Source organism: Peromyscus californicus, unplaced genomic scaffold (genome assembly GCF_007827085.1).
Source record: "Peromyscus californicus insignis strain IS unplaced genomic scaffold, ASM782708v3 Scaffold_12__1_contigs__length_115047231, whole genome shotgun sequence".
NCBI classification, from domain to species: Eukaryota; Metazoa; Chordata; class Mammalia; order Rodentia; family Cricetidae; genus Peromyscus; species Peromyscus californicus.
Genome location: NW_026294413.1, coordinates 86,065,251 through 86,082,347, shown reverse-complemented (window position 1 = coordinate 86,082,347; position 17,097 = coordinate 86,065,251). Strand labels below are relative to the sequence as shown.

The 17,097-nt window shown below is 49.6% G+C and overlaps 1 protein-coding gene across 4 annotated transcripts in view; it reads right to left on the bottom strand.

The window, feature by feature from the left end:
- Nisch (nischarin) overlaps nt 1-17,097 on the bottom strand; it is a 36,779-nt gene that overhangs the window by 8,757 nt on the left and 10,925 nt on the right. For 3 of the 4 annotated variants that reach the window (XM_052733664.1, XM_052733665.1, XM_052733666.1), the window contains 11 exons: nt 13,592-13,640; nt 12,375-12,538; nt 11,983-12,078; nt 10,652-10,747; nt 9,575-9,727; nt 8,913-8,981; nt 8,324-8,509; nt 7,819-7,947; nt 5,495-5,608; nt 5,094-5,205; nt 782-906 (listed from right to left, as the gene is read on the bottom strand). In XM_052733664.1, the coding sequence (XP_052589624.1) occupies nt 782-906; nt 5,094-5,205; nt 5,495-5,608; nt 7,819-7,947; nt 8,324-8,509; nt 8,913-8,981; nt 9,575-9,727; nt 10,652-10,747; nt 11,983-12,078; nt 12,375-12,538; nt 13,592-13,640 (1,293 nt within the window). Of the gene's footprint in view, nt 1-781; nt 907-3,404; nt 4,531-5,093; nt 5,206-5,494; nt 5,609-7,818; nt 7,948-8,323; nt 8,510-8,912; nt 8,982-9,574; nt 9,728-10,651; nt 10,748-11,982; nt 12,079-12,374; nt 12,539-13,591; nt 13,641-17,097 lie in introns of those variants that run through there. The other variant, XM_052733667.1, reaches the window with a different exon arrangement.

Here is a 17,097-nt window from a genome sequence, read left to right as displayed (position 1 = left end):
GGCTGGCTTTCCCACCCATCTGACCTGAGCTTACACACCCAACCCTGGAGCCTGTTTCCATGAGGTCTGGCATCTGGGGGATCTTTGTGCTACTCAAGGGTCCAGGTGTTCTGGCCTGGCCCCAGGCAGTGCACATGATGAAAGGTGGTTCTGGCAAGGTCCCCCAGTGCTTTCTGCATACCAGGTTGAGACTACGTCCCTTTTCTATACCCTTAAGGATAGGGTACTCGGGACAGACAAAGCCTCTGCAAACTGTCTTACATCACACGACCATGACCCTGCTGTGCAAGAATAAGGGGACAGGGAGGTCCAGGCATGGAGCACACAGCACCAGGCACTCATTTTCCTCTTCTTTTTTCCAGGGACACAGAGATGGGCCCCAGAAGCCTGGACAACAGCTACAAAAAAGACGTTAGAGTCACACTGTTCAGACCACCAAGGTGACATGTGGGAAGGGACAAAGTGGCCTCAGGGTGCTATTCCCCTTGAGCAGCCAGCTCATGTGTGCCCAAAGAATGCCCACCTTCCCTGTCCCTCAGGGCCCCAGTGTTGCCTGTTCCCGTGGGATGGAGGAGGCCAAACTCAGACCCTTAACCACTTGGTCTATGAAGATGACCCAACTGGAGACACTACAAGAAAAAGACTGCATGTCATGCAAAGTACCCCCAGAAGCCCTAGCAACACAGGCCACATCCCACCAGGCCACATCCCAGGGCGAACCATGTCAGACTGCAGCAACGTGGTTGAGGAAATAGTCCCCAGGAGCAGGCGAGGGTATTACCTGTCCTGCGGGGATAGATTCCAAGGAGTCAGAGCAGTCTTGGGCAATGGGCCGGTCCTCGGGCGGTAGACTGTCAGTGGATGAGAGGCTGCTGGCCAGGGCCTCTTCCTGTACGAACATGATTCCTGCAGAGATGGGGTAGGCAGGTGGGCGGGAAGAGCAGCTGTTCAACAAGAGGCTAGGCCTTGGGCTCGTGGCACGGCCAGGCACAGGCCAGACCCCAAGTCATTATATGGGTCACAGAATAAAATGCAGTAACTCAGTAACTCCAAAGCAACTCAGGACTGAGCAAGTGGCTGCTCTCTACTGTGTGTGTGGGGGGGGCGGGGGGCGGGGCTTCCTGAGCAGACAAGCTGGGGGAGGAGTCATGAAGACCAAATCCCTAGAGGTACACTCTACAGACTGAGATAAAACAATGCACAGAGAAATGTACAGAGAAAAAAGTGCTCGGAATAGAAACAAAGACCTATATCTTAACCTTTAAGGAGCTCTTCTTATAGATTACAGAAATGGGGAACACGTTGTTTGAAAACTCTGAGAATGCAAAGAATATGAACAGACATTCCATGGAAGAATGACCAGTAGATAGAACATACAGAACAATGCTTACACAAAGAAAGACAAATTGAAACAGGAGACTATCTTTTTCTCTTACTAAGACATGGTTAGAGCATGCAGCCTGGCCCAGCCTAACTAGGAAGTGGTGGGCACTGGGGTACAAGCTGCTCTACCTGTCAGGAAAGCAGTTTGGTGATATACTTATCAATAGCCTTGGGCATATTGGAACATTGTCCAAAGAAAGGCCTACAAGTGACATCTGGTATCTCTGCAGGGCTTGCAAATTCTAAGCACGAGATCCTTTAGCAAGAAGCCAGGCTTTGCAGACTTGATTCTTGTATGGCTTGCTGAACACAGCTGGAGTCTGAAGCCACAGGCTGCCTTACCAGGGTGCCGGCTGACTGTCCTACGGGCCATAGCAGTCCTGCTCATGCACTTTGAAATGCACTGGTTATTGAAGCCATATTGAAGGTATTTTATGAATAGTCTGTTTGGATCCATTACTTCACTCCAGTTTGCAACTTAGTTAAGGGGAAACCCCTTCTCCCCACTTAAAAAACAACAACCAAAACAACAACAACAAACCATGTTTCAAACTGTAGCTAACTGGTCTAGAAGAGTCCTGCTTCCACAGCCTGGCTTTGCTACTAAACAGCCACCATGGCCCAGTGAAATGACTGAACCCTCAGAGCCCATGATACCTTGTTCAGTTGGACTGCCGCCTAGGACAGGACAACTCACACAGCCCGTGTTCTCTGCCCAAAGGGTAAGCAGGCAGCCCAAGCCCAGGTACCCCCAGGAAGCTAAGCTGCAGAGGCTGCGAGGGAGGAAGGCGGCAAGCACACAGCCATGCACAAAGCGCCCCCAGCCTTGGCTTATGTTGCCCCTGCTCCCGTATCTTAACTCAACCCATCTTTCAAGAGTCATCTCTGATACCACCTCTACTGCAGTCCGAAAGATATTTCCAAACTGTTCTACCTCGTTCTTCCATAGGCATACAGTCTCTCCCCAAGTGGCTCCGTATTCCTAGAGGCACCGTCCTGAAACCCAAACTCAGGACGGAGGAAGGAGCCCCGACCGACCGACCAACCGACCGACCGATCCTGTGAGCCTTAGCGGTGCTAAGCGCTTCCCCAGCATCAGCTCATGCGCACCTCTTGTTATTTACCACATTTCATCAAATCTAAGATCTGTGGATGAGGTGCCATCTTGGTCATAGGAGATGTCCACGGAAGCTTTTCCCACGACTCCATCACGATTACCAGCTGGCTGACAGCAACTAGGGGACGCCACTGACTGAAAGACGCATCTCAATTTCAGAGAAGTCACAGGGTAGAAATGTGTGCATCTTAGAATCCATGAAGTAGGATGTATCCACTTTATGGTTGAGAAAACAGAGGAAGCTGCAAGAGGTTCCAAGAGGCTGCACGTCGCTTGAGATCTCATGGCCAGGAAGATGGAACATGAACTCAGCTGCCTGCCTACTTCTGATCACGTCTACAACACAGCCTTCTCTCAGTCCCCAGACAGGGCTGGAGAATGAACTCTGGTATTTTGGACATTGGCCCCTATCAGTCACAATCTTCCCCTGCTCTAACAGCTGTGACGACTAGAGGCCTGGTGTTTTCTGGACAGCACCCCCTTCAGTTAGGCCTCAAATGCCCAGTTTTTTCACAAGTGTGTTTTCTATAGGTCAGGCTGGGAGCCACCAGAGTAAGTCAGAAAAGCTGTTCTCACACAGAAAAATTCCTGTCTACCCAGGCCAGCTCCAATAACACATGGCCAAACACACATAGATGTGGGTGCCTCATGTTTGTGAGGACAAAAAAGAAAAGAAAAAAAAAAAAGCAGTATTTTCTTGCCACTACCACCCCCACCCAGCCTTGTTTGGGCATGAGGAAATGCAGACAGGACAGTCTGTCCGCTTCCTTCCTGGACCATGGCCTGTACAAACAAGTGGTCAGAAAGGGCCACTTAGCAGATGGGACAGGGGACATCAGGAGTCCTCAGACAGGGGTTTGACCTTTGTCATTTCTCACCCAAAGGAAAGAGATGTGCACACAAAGACATCCACTGTAGTTTTATTTACAAGAGGTGTAAATCTGTGACAACATCTCTCAGTGTCCAATGACTGGGAAAAGGGGGACATACTACAGAGTACCCAGGGGTGAAAGGGCACCAAGGAAAGGGTAGATGAGGCTTGCCCCAGGCTGCAGAGACTTCACCACCACAAGGTAGAGGGCTGCTGGCAGTTGCGGCCTGGAGGAGACAGCCATTCCTCCTGCCTAGCCAGGAGCTGCTTTTGGCCTTGTTCTTTACTTGCCTGTCCATGCATGCACATGCACACACGCACACATGCACACACACACACAACCACACGCATGCGCACGTGCATACACACACATATATGCACGCACGGGCACACACACGTACTGATTCAACAAATGACAGAATAGGTTATATCCTGGACCTTGGGACCTTAGTATCGCCCTGTCCCCAAAAGTCTATGGTTGCATGCTTTCTATATCGTATAATACTGTGGGGACCTGAAGAGAGGTCAGGGAAACTTCCTCACAGAGACTCAAACTTTCTTCCTCTTTTATGAAGAAAAAAAAAAAAAAAAGAATAAAAATTGTTGTCAAAGTCTGACAAAGCCAATGGGCAATGTGCTGGCACCTAGCTCCACCGCTGCGTTTTCATGGCTTCTCGTCTGCATGTCACAGCTGTGACCTCAGGCTGCTGTGCACAGGGATTTTGCCTTAACCTAAGGGAGTGCTGTCTGTGTCTCCTGTAGCTCAGGCTTCTCACCCTGACAGGACTGCTGTGGAGGGGTCTGGGCCACAGCGGCCTTCCTTGCTCCCCTTGGTGTGCATGTCACAGTTTGGTGCTGCGAGTGGGGAGAACTTGCCTTTCCCCAGGATCTCAACCCTCCCTAGAAACGTTTCCTCCAGTGGGGTCACCAGGTCAAGGAGTAGAAATGTATTTCTGGCTCTTAAAACCTAGGGCCAAACTAGTTTCTCAAGACCTCACACCAAGTTCTGCATCTCCAGGAGCCTGGGCGGGCGGCGTTCTTTCCCGTGTGTCCCGAGCCTCAGCTCCACTTGGGACGGCATACCTGCCCCTCTTCTGTTGGGGCCAGGCCGGCAGCCACGCTCATGGCACCTGGTTCACTCACTCATCTCCGAGGATGCCTGGGTTCAGAGGTGAAAGCCCTTTGAAAATGCTCACAGATGAAAGGGATTGTTTTTCCATGGGTCCATGGGGACAGACACCCCATCTTGGTCCCATAAATGTAGTATTTTGGGGACCTTGAGTACCAGAGGCATCACAACCATAAAAGTAAGCTTTCTACACAGGGATCAAGGGTTCCAGACTCAGGAACATAACAAGGCCTGACTTTCTAGGAGCTGACCTGCCCACACTGTCTGCAGGGGAACAGATCCTCATGAGCCAACAGCCTAAGCCTGCTCAAAGGGCAGCCTCAGTTCTCTGTCCAACACCCTGTGGTACTCTATAGGAAATGGATGTGATATAAAGGGATGGGGTCCTCACTAAGCAAACAATAGCGCTGAAATCAGGCCGGGCACCTCCCTGCCATGTGCCACCCAAGGAGCCAGCCTGCAGAAGGTGCCACCCTCCCCGTGCCTGAGCCTGTAGGAAGCAAGTGCCAACCTTTCTCCCTCAAGCCTAGCTCTGCCTGCAGTCCAGGCAGCACCAAGCAGCTCAGCTAGGAGGAAGGTCTATTCATGATTACCTTGGTTGGAGAGAATAGGCTGAGGCAGGGAGGCTGAGGTGGGAGCTGCAGTGGGTGGGGAGCTGCTGGGTCTGATGCAGGGAGCAGCTGGGAGTCGGGAGTCCTCACCAACCTGAGGAAGAACACTGAGTCAGTCCAGGAGAGAGAAAAGGACACAAAGAACAGGAAAACTAAGGCCAGTGATGCAGAGGAAAGAGCTCAGCATCCTCCCAACCAAAGGATGTTGAAAATGATCTCATACAATCAAATAGTAGGTCCCATCACCATACCACTTGAGGACCCAGCCTGAGGTTTCATAGGGAGAAGAAGGTGGTAATGATCAGAGACCTGAGGGATTCCATGGCTCAGTTTCCCCAAGCAAAGTTCCATCCTTGGCTGGCTCTCCTACCCTAAATGCTTACCTTCTTTTCTGTGTTGCTCAGTTTGGACTTGACATCCTTGGCTTTCTGAATGGCTTTCAGTACTTCCACAGTATCCAGTTCCTTCTCGGTGGTTGCTGCATCATCTAGACAGATCTGCAGAGTCCAGAAAGTAGCTCACAGCATGGAGACCGACAAAGCACATTGGGAAAATGGTGGGATCCGGCTAAGACGGGGTCTAAGCACTCCCACAGGCCCCGAGAAGATACTGGAGGCTGAGAGAGGCTCCTCAACACAACATAAGTGCCCTGGAACCACCTTGGAGGGCCCATGGAGGTCCCACATAGCTTAATCCATCTTCAGGAGTCCCTCTCCACTAAGAGGGGGCAGCAGCCTCTTGAGAAGGGAGTGAATGGACTGAGTACCTACTTATAGGCAAACACAGGCAGACCTGACAGTCAGAGAGCAGGAAGAGAACCTTCTGGACATGGGAGGAGTGGGGCGAAGGTAACAGTGTATGGGAGAAGGCAGGGGTCCTAGTTTGCAGAGCTGTGGGCTGGCATGCAGGCAGAAAGACCACACGAAGGATAGTCCAAAAACACTGGACAGGTGCTGACACCATGGAATCAAGGACGCTTTCTAGCTCTGGAGCCAAAAAAGGGAGAGTTACCTTTTTTGTCTATTTATTTGTTTATTATTTTTCTTTCTTTTTTTTTTTTTTTTTTTTTGAGACAGGGTCTCACTCCACCCAGGCTGGCCCTGGACTCTGGATAACCCTCTTGCCTCAGATCCTGAATTCCGGAATTACAAGTATAATCAATTATCTCCAGCAAGAGATGACATCTTATGAAAATTATCTTAGGGCCAGGCAGTGGTGGTGCACACCTTTAATCCCAGCACTCAGGCCAGGAAGTTAATGCCAGAACTTCAGGCCAGGAATACTCCAGGAACACACAAGCACAGAGGGGTTGTCTTCAACTTTTAAAAAATGCACTGGAAACTAGGTGGTGGTGGTGCAGGCCTTTAGTCCCAGCACTCAGGAGGCAGGGCAGGGGGATCTCTGTGAGTTCAAGGCTGCCTGGTGTATAGAGCGAGTTCTAGGACAGCCAAGACTACACAGAGAAACCCTCTCTCAAAAAGACAAGAAACAGTGCTCGCTTCGGCAGCACATATACTAAAAAGACAAGAAACAGGCCGGGCGGTGGTGGCGCATGCCTTTAATCCTAGCACTTGGGAGGCAGAGGCAGGTGGATCTCTGTGAGTTCGAGGCCAGCCTGGTCTACAAAGTGAGTTCCAGGAAAGGCGCAAAGCTACACAGAGAAACCCTGTCTCGGAAAAAAAAAACAAAAAAACAAACAAACAAACAAAAAAAGACAAGAAACAAAAAAAGAAAAGAGAAAAAAAGAAAATGATCTTAGGGACAATGTAGACGAAGTGGCTTGCTGGGGGCAGAGAAGGCTGGAGACAGATGCAAACAGACCCTCAGACATCTTCTGGCCTGGGATCTGCAGAAAGGAAGTTCTGAGGACTGCTGAGAGGGTGGCATGGGGACGAAGCCTGCCGGAGGCTGAGGGGAAGGAGAAAGAGCTGTCCTGGTTAGCATGGTGGCACCTGTACTGTCGAAGGCAGCGGGCACAGGACTGGATTGATCCAGTAAAGGAAAAAAAACTCAAGGTTGGTAGTTCAGCAACAGGATTACCAGCTGTCCAAGAAATTGATAATTTTAGGCATCTTACATAAATTGAATAAAAATCTTACATATAATTTTAGGCATCTTATTTTATGCACCTTGTCTAAAATATCCAATGTATTTCTTTTTTGGTTCTTGAAGACAGGGTTTCTGTTATTGGTTTTGTTTCGGTTTGTTTTTCTTTTAACTTGGGTCTCAGGGATCAAACTCAGGTCCCTGTGCTTTCAGAGCCAGCACTTTATCAACTGAGCCCCTTCCTAGCCCTCAAGACAGGGTTTCTCTGCATAGCCCTGGCAGTCCTGGAACTCACTCGGTAGACCAGGCTGGCCTCAAACTCACAGAGATCCGCCTGCCTCTGCCTCCTGAGTGCTGGGACTAAAGGCCTGCACCACCACCACCCAGTTTCCAATGCATTTTTTGAAAGTTGAAGACAATCCCTCTGTGCTTATGTGTTCCTGGAGTCTTCCTGGCCTGAAGTTCTGGCACACATGAAGCCTGCTCAGGAATATACAACTGACAGGAGAGGCCTGGGAACTGCAGGGAGCCTTTCCACAGAGAGCAGTGCACATCTGAAAAACAGACACCCTCTGAAGCAGACAAGAGCCTTGTTCTGCCTATGCAGACCTGGAATTCACCCTGCTAGTCTCTGGGTTCTGCTGGTGGTTCTGGGGCTTACCTCAGAGGCTCGTTCTCCAAACTGGGAGAGCACCTTGGTCCGGTAGTCAGGGATGATGCTCAGAGGGTTGTTCAGCAAGGCTACACGCTCCAGACATGGTAGGCTGCCTATGCTCTTGACCTCCTCCAACTGCAAGACACAAGTGCCATTTGGCCCCTTCTTCGAACATTTCAGCAACAGACTACACACTTGATGGCTGCTTAACTTTAAGTGAACAGAATCCTATTGATTTTCTTTCCTTTAAGATAACAAACACCAGACAGGCAGTGGTGGCGCACGCCTTTAATCCCAGCACTCGGGAGGCAGAGCCAGGAGGATCTCTGTGAGTTCAGGGCCAGCCTAGTCTACACAGTGAGTTCCAGGAAAGGCGCAAAGCTACACAGAGAAACCCTGTCTTAAAAAACAAAAACAAAAAAACCAAAACAACAACAACAACAAAAAATAGATAACAAACACCAAGGCTCAGCAATCCCAGATTCCTGAGGCCCTCAGGGCTGGTGCTCACCTGCTCAATCCTGTTGTTTCTGAGGTCCAGATTAACCAGAGAGTAGAGTTTGTGCAGGCCGCTCAGACTCTCTAGGAAGTTGCCCGCCAGGTTGAGGGTTTTGACATTGCCCAGTTTCGTGTGCACGCCTTCCAGGGAGGAGAGCTTGTTGTAGGACAGGTCCAGGTGTACGAGGTTGTAGAGGTGCTGTAGTAGCAGGGGAAACACAGTGGCCGCACAGGTCAGGCCTCCAGAGAGGTCACTGTGCCCTTTCAGACCAAGGGGACCAGTTCTGTGAGGCAACTTTGCAAGTCTTTTTGACAACTGTTGGGAAGAGTCCCTCTTCCCTCTTTCACACGCCACAACTAGTGGTATGCATCCCCTGCAGAGAGGTTAGGGGTGAGCACTGGAAATCAGCCTGCCTATCACCATCCCACTCTGCACATACTCAGCTTTTCCAACACTTTGGAACTAAAACAATCATTGCATCCCTGGACGCCTAAGAGGAAGACAAAGCCCCTATGCTTGCTGCCCCTGGGGTGCAACGCTTCTCCAGCCTCTGGACCCATCAGGAGAGCAGGGCCCCAGAGAGTGAGTGGGCAGACATTACCTGTAGGTTGTCCACAACTAGTACTCCATTGTGACTCAGGTCCAGGTACTCAATCTTTGGGATCAGTTTCTTATGAAAGAAAAGAATGTCCAGTGTTACTCAAGGAGGTAGGACCCTACACAGTCCAAGTACCCAGAGGTTAAACACACATTTCAGGCTGGCTTGTCTTTGCAGGGCCACTGACATCTCCCGCTGTCCACTCAGCAGAAACCCAAAGGAATCCACTGTCTGGACAGAACGACTGGCTTAAGTAATACCAATGGTAACGTCCACAAAAGACAGGGGAACCTGTTCTTTTTTAACCCTGCCCACCCCCATGGGATCACAAAAAGAATCACACTCTTAAGACCTTTGGGATGTTACTCTAACACAGGTATACCTGTATTCTAGGCAATGAATTTTCTGCTATTCCTTAGGAATGAATATTATCATTTACCATGGTTTGGTTATATTAAATGCATACATAGTTCATATGCTTCGCTTGGTTTTATGTATTTACTCACCATTTTACATTTTCACTTTGAAATTTAACTTAAAAACTACAAACAATGTGTAGAGCACTGAATAGATTTTTTTTGTGGGCCTTCAGAAAAAGGAAACTATAATAGCCATCCCTAGGGCCTGGGAGGTTTGAAAGCCTTGGGAGGCTGCTGCAAGCATACCACAGAGTCGTCGATCTCAGAGATGCTGTTGTGGCTCAGGTCTAGAGTGGTCAGCGCTTGCCATGTAGGGATAACAGCAGTCACAGGGCCTTCAAGGGCTGTGCCTTCTGGCTCCCACTCATCAAATTCGGAGGCTTCAGGAACAAGGACTTCCTGCATAAGAACATCTGTTGAACCCTCACGCAACACTAAGTAGAACGCGCCATCGTTGCAAAATTTAAGGAAGAGCTGAAGCATATTTAGCATGTGGAAATGAGCTTGCATTAAATGGGCTTTGGTTTATGTGTCTTAAAGCGATTGTGCAATAACTGAAAGGCTTGGAATATGTTCTGGTCCTGTGACTTCAGGAACAAATGCTAGTTAAGCGCCCCCGGGCCTCTGCTATACAGTGATATCTTTCCTGGCTTAACCTTCAGAGGCTGACGGTCTGAATTCACGATGTTGCCAGGCAACCATGCTTTCAGAATCGTCTCCACCGTGGACAACAAATCCCTTAACCATTACTTCTCAGGGAGAGAATCGTCGCAGAGACAGAGCAGCAGCACAGGGCATCAATCACCACAAGACAGGGAGGCAGCTCTTCTCGGCTTGACCTTCTTCCCTTTGGCTTGATTTCTGATGCCTACAAGACATCTTCTTACACGGGATCACCTGAGTTCCTTTGGCTACATGGCAAGGGGTACTTCCCAGAGGACAAGGTAGCTACACTCTGCTCTCTCTAAAGCTTCTTCGAGTCAGCAGCCTCAAGAGAAAGAATTTTCAACAAACCCAAATCTTGATCAGAAGTCACAAAATGTGCTACCATATAGAGCCTCCATGCTAAGGGAGGAGCTTACATTATTATGATGACATCCACACATGGTGAAAGAAACCCCCTACATCAACAGCTGCACTATTTCTGTTACGTCCAAACAGGGTCCAGCCTTCTACACCTCACCTTCAAGGCCATGGACGATGAGATACAAATAAATGAGTGCTAAGCCAGCGCTTGCTGGACTCAGAGGAAGTTCTATCAGCTTCACTTACAGAGACTATGCCCCACAGGCCAGGCCCCAGCAGAAACACAAAGGCAGTTACCTTCATGGAGGTTGCTGAGAATCTGACACTCATTGTGGCTAAAGTTGGCTTGGAGGTGACCAGCCCTCGGATGTGCTTAGCATCACAATGACTTATCTGGAACAAACAACAGCTATGTCTCAGAAATGGCATCTTGGCCCCTCAGAAACCCCAGGAACTAGATGTTCACCCCACAGGCAAGCTCAAATCCCTAGACAAGAGATGACTCAAAACTCGGCCTCTTTAATCCCCCAGTGCTACCAGTGCTGCTAAACATTTTAAGCATCTAGTAAGAAAGGCATCTAGCCAGGCATGGTGGTGCCCATCTCTAATCCCAGCACTCAGGAGGCAGAGGCAGGCGGATCTCTGTGAGTTTGAGTCCAGCTTGGTTTACAGAGTGAGTTCCAGGACAGTCAGAGCTACGTAGTGAGACCCTGTCTCAAAAATGGACTCTCAGACTCATTATGAGCCACAAATCCCATTTTTGTGGCTAAGGGATACCTGGAGCTTGTCAAGTCAACAGAATAGGTAGGATCTGGGAATCAGTGCGAGAGAACAAGGAACGCTTCCCCCACAGCACATGGAACATTTCTCCTGCTTACCCAGCCTGCCCCATTGTCCTCAGGCAAGACCAGGTCAATGGGAGCAGGCTTCTGGAATTCAGTCATATTCAATATCCTGGTCTAACTTCCTCCTTCTCCCAAGCCTCAGTTTCCTCGATTGTAAACTGAGAACAAAAGCATCCACACTTCACAGAGAAGCTGGGGAGACCTGATCAAGAATCATGGGCACTGGTAGAGCTGAAGACAAAAGCCAAGTTCAGGAAACACATGGTTTTATTGTGTAAAAGACAGCTTTTATTGTTCATTACTGACTCCCCTTTCTTTTTAAAATGACAACACAATTAGTTAAGAACCAGAATTCAGTAGGAAGTAATATAAAGCATGTCTTGTTAGGTGTGGGTGCCCTAGAGGGCAAAGAGTCTGCAAGGCTCTGACTTGGAAAACAAAGATCTGGAATTGCCTGCCTGGCTTTTAGGATGAATTCCGTGACTTCTACCTGAAGAACACATGCTCCTGACTCCATGGGAGGCTGCAGGGAACTGAGCTCTGATGCTCTGCTTTCTAATACTTCATCCCTGCTGCCTACAGCTATGGACAGGAAAGCTTCCCTTTCTGTCCTTCCCCTGTCTGGCTGATTTACTGGGACAGAATCTGCCAACCCACTGCTAACTAGGGAGCAGCAGTGCCTTACCACCTGCTATCCAACCGTTCCCGACATACGGACGACAGGACAAGGGGCTGCTGTGCGGGGCTCAGTCCTGCCTGCTCACTAGCCGTCTCGGGCCTTACCTCCACCTGATGAAGAGACTTGAATATAGAAAGATCAAAGGGCAGGAGCTGCTCCTGAATGTTGCTAGTCCCAAAAGGTCCTTCTGTGCCAGCAACCTGAGGCCAAAGACGGACTGAAGTTAGGGATGCTGTAGTAACCGCTCCCTTTCTGCACTCTTGAGTGAATGTGGCAGAAGCTGTCACACTCAAAGCTTGACCACTTCAACGGTAGTCAGACAATGGGCCAGGATGCCCCCTGGTGCTCAGAGGCAGAAGCACAGCATCAAGAGCACCAGGTGGCTTTCATCCACGGAGAGCCCGAGCCTTGGTCTCTTCACGCGCTCCAGCTGGTGAGCTGTCAGGCATGAGAGCCAACTGAGAGACTACCCACAACTTCGCGGCTGCATCTTTACCTTAAGGTACCTAAGGCGACAGGTGAAGTCTAGGATGTGCCCAAGGTCAGTCTTGGCATCACCGCTGGCACAAGTAGGCTTTCCTTGCTGTAGCTGCTCCGTGACAGCATAGAGCTGCAAGGGCCTGATGGCGAAGACCTCACCAGCTCCCAGAAGCTGTTCTCCTGTAATAGCCAAACCCAAGGGTGAGTGTTTAGCCCCAGTCCCAGCCTGTTGCACAGCCAGGGAATATAAACACCAAGCCAACAGTCAATAAGCATGCAGCAAGCACCTATGGCATGCACCCACCCACCCACCATGCAAGGCTACAGTCTTAGGTACACAGGAGCAGCCCTCTGAGCTCATCTGGGCACAGGGCAATCCTAGACACATGATGGGAGAGACGGGATGGGCTGTGGGACCGGGGAGGCATCCTGAAGAGTGAGGCCGAGGAGAGGTCTAAGGCACTGAGCCAAGAGGAGGCTGGGAGAGGCAGTGTTTGTTCTTGGTGTCACAACTACTCTGCATCCTCTAACATGCAGAGACTGGGGTCGACTATAGACCTAGGATGCTAGTGTTTAAACCTTAAACCTTAACTTGCTTCTTCTTACAGGTTCTGAGCTTCTGACCACCAGTGTCCTTACCTTTACCTCAGGGAAGGCAGTAAGATGCTATATGTAAGACTGTTGGCAGGGAGTGCTCATTCCACTACTGTTAATTGTTAATAAAACCATGACCCAAGATTGGCTTCTACTTGCAATCTGAACACTTCCAAGCAAGGACAAATCAGGTGCAAGATGGCAGCATGCCAGCCACCTTTCCACACCCCGTGTAGCTTGGGAATAGATCCTGAGACTGAGGTGAGTCCCAGGCACTCACCTTACACAAGCCTGGCTACCTGAGTTTGATCCCCAGAACCTACATAAAGGCGGAAGGAGAGAACTGACTCTACCAAGTTGTCCTCTGATCTCCACATGTGTGCTGTGACACATGTGCCCCCACACACATATCCCACAATAGTAAAATTATAATGAAGAATCTGAACTTGAAGGATCCTCGCCTGCAGGGCAAGTAGGTGGGTAGACTTGGCTGGGGGCCAGGGCCAGGGACTTAACACCCTCAAGGAGGTGGGACCTGGCTAGGCTCTAACAGATGAGTTTAGTGCCACCCTGGGCCTACAGCTACCTACTAGACTAGGCCAATGGCCCCCAGCATTTCAAGAACCAATGGCTATGTACCTTTTTCAAAGAGTTCTTCAGCCAGTGCTGCAGTGATGCCGTTTATTTCCTGGGGAGGAAACAGACGCTGCAGTTAGAAGTTCGTCTGTCCATCCCTGGAACTGCACACCCTCTGCTGTGTTCTCACTTTGCTCCTCAGGGCCAACTCTAGATCTCAGGGCTGTCCAGTCTTTTGACACTGCAATACGACCGTCACCTGCAGAACTCCTGCTTGAGAACTGCACAGTCAAGTAACAATACAATCACTGTTGTGTGGGGTCGCACCCACGGCTACCTTAAGACCACATGGCCTGCAGGCAGCAAGCAGGACACGGCTTCCAGATGATGAGCAACTAAAGCAGGAAGAAAACCCAGAATGAAGCAAGGAGCTTAGAAAGGTAACTAAGTGTTTCCAGATTGACGGACATCTGAACGGTTTCCTCAAAAGCAACTCTAGGTCTGCACAGGCATGGGCTGAGTGTACCACGGCCCAGGAGCCAGCAGCCCCCTAAAGGGACTCTGGAACTCCCAGGAGTGGGTATGGCAGAGAAGAAATCCCATTTCTTTTGGAAAAGAGGCCCTGAATACTCCGTAGAGTACATGACTCTGCAATACCAACGTTCCCTAGGGATGGCTATTTCCACCTTGTCTCATGTCAAATCTTTCTTAAAGAGTGGACACTAAGCCAGTTGTGGTGGCCCACGCCTTTAATCCCAGCACTTGAGAGGCAGAGGCAGGAGGATCTCTGTCAGTTTGAGGCCAGCCTGGTCTACAAATCAAGTTCCAGGACAGCCAGGGCTGTTACACAAGGAAACCCTACCTTGATAAACCAAAACAGAAAAAAGAAAGAGTGGACACTTGTCTTTTTCCTGTGCTCATTCCTTCCAGAGTCACAGCAGGACTACAAAGCCCCAGGGTCACTAGACAGACGCAGAAGGGTTTTCAATGACACAAAGAGGCTCGGCAAGAACCAGTCCTCACTCACATCAACAGCTGACGTGCCGGCTTGAAGTCAACCAGACAAGAACCAGTCCTCACTCACATCAACAGCTAACATGCCGGCTTGAAGTCAACCAGACAAGGCCCGAGCACTCCATAGGTCCTGGCTCACTGCCTTCTCCCACCACCCTGTAAGAGGAGCCTCACCTTGTGCCGTGTTACACAGGGAGAGCTTTAGGCACACTCCAATTTTATGTGGCTATAAGCCAGCACAGCTACACTCAAGCCCTTATCTTGGTCCTCTCTGAACATAACCGGTTGCCTCTGCACTCAAAACCATCATGGGCCAGAGAGATGGTTCAGTTGTTAAGAACACTGTGACTCTTCCAGGGGACTTAGGGTTAGACTCACATGGTGGCTTACAACCATTGGTCACTCCAGTTTCAGGGAATTTAACCTCCTCAGGTACCAGGCACAGGCATGGTACACGTACATTCAAGTTAGCAAAACACTCAGACACATAAAATACTAAAAATCTAAAAAACAAAACGAAACAATCATGTGGTTTGGAGACCCCCCACCAAAACCTTTAGCCCCACCTCCCAGAGGTAAGACATTAAATTGGACTGATAGCAGTCCACATGTCTTTTTGTAAACAAGTCCAGATGGAGGCGGCAAATAACCCTTGAAACTCACGGAACACTCTGCCACTCGGACATGCAATTTACGTATTTATGGGACTTAAAAAGCACCAGGCTGCAGGGGACAGGGTGTCCTTTTCCTGTTTTTCTCGTCAGTTGTTTGTCTCTTCCTTATCATCTTTTATACATCAGAGCTACTACCCCCCTCAAATACCAGGAACTGAATCTGGGGCCTCTACCACTGAACTACAGCAACCAGCCTTTTTGTGTTTTATTTTGAAATATCATCTCTAAGTTACTTGGGCAGAATCCTTCTGCCTCAGCCTCCCAAATAGCTGGGATAGATATGACAGCACCTTCACCCGGCTCATGACAGCAATTTTAATAGTTGTGAATATGCAGTAAGCATTTCCTCCCAGCCTGCATAGACTTTTGTCTTTTGTTCAAAGTGGTTTTCTTAACATAGTGAGGTTTTTCATTTTTCTGTTTAACTTATAATTCTTTTCCTTTGTGACTGTGAGATCTCTTCTTTGACTCCAGGAATGTTAAGAATATTATCCCACTGGGCGATGGTGGCACACGCCTTTCTTTAATCCCAGCACTCGGGAGGCAGAGGCAGGCGGATCTCTGTGAGTTCGAGGCCAACCTGGTCTACAGAGTGAGTTCCAGGACAGACACCAAAACTACACAGAGAAACCCTGTCTCGAAAAACAAAACAAACAAACAAACAAAAGAATATTATCCCAGTTTTCTCCTGACCCTATGATCTTTAAAAGTTGTGTTTATATAGTTTATTATATAAGAACTGTTCCTCTCCCACCTCATCCCTCAGTGTACAAAAAGCCAAAGAGAGAAGATAAGCCATTACACCTCAGCGTTAGAGAGCTCAGGGCACAGGTCAAAATGTCAAAGGCCAACAGAGGTACAGGGTTCCAGTCAGCAGAAGCTACGAGTTCTCTGACACCCAACTTCAGACTCTTACAACCTCCTAAACCCCATTAGTTTCCCCTGGCCGCTGTGAGGATCTGAAGTGAAGGAACAGCTTGGAATGGCCTGCAAACAAGTCTCCCACGCACTTTGGAGAACCATGCCCTTCTTTCCTCTAGCCAGAAGCCCTAGAGTTAAGGTCCCAGAGGCTGCCATCTACACTTCCTTCAACCCCCCAGGCCTCTCGGACACCATGTAGGCACCAGGAGCCTGTGAGAGGGCTCTGGAGGAAAAGGGCCTCCCGCCCTGTCATCAGCACCAGGCAGTCCTCACCTTCCAGGGCGCATGTCTTTGGACAGCTGGGATTGATTGAGACAGAACAAAGAGAAAGAATCACAGTAGATGAAAGCCCTGTTGACGGGCAGAGCTGTGCTCTCCAGAAGACACAGAGAAAGCTGCTATCAGGGGCCGAGAGCAGTACTGTAACTCCTGAGGAAGCTCGAGAGCAAACTGTAACAATTGCTCTCCACTCTGGGCACAGGAAGAGCACACGGCTGGCCTTCCTACTTGGCTTCCTCAGGCTGACCTTCACCTTAGAAGAGAGCCTGAACCAGAGGAACACAGCAATTTCCCAGCTGCAAACCGAGAATGCTAGTTTCCCTGGTCAAGCTGCACCTGTGGGCAAAGGTGTGCAGCACCAGGCTTCTCTCTGGGCCAGGAAGAAACAGGGCAGGGGGCTCAGCGGCCCCTGAGCCCAGCTCCTACCTCCCATGTAGGGGAAATGTGGGGACTGGTAGCTCTCCATATGCCATATTATATTTGTGCTGAGGGACCTGAAGTGCTTTGGGGTGACATAACTGTAAAAGAACATTCCACACTAGATGTGCTACAGACATAGTCATGCCACTGCTGACAAGGACCATGTGTCGGTGTGCACTCCTGGGAAAAAGGTACGCACTTTCTCTCTCTCCTTTTTAAATTCTGTTGTGCTGGGAAGGAACCCAGAGCCTGTCCCATTCT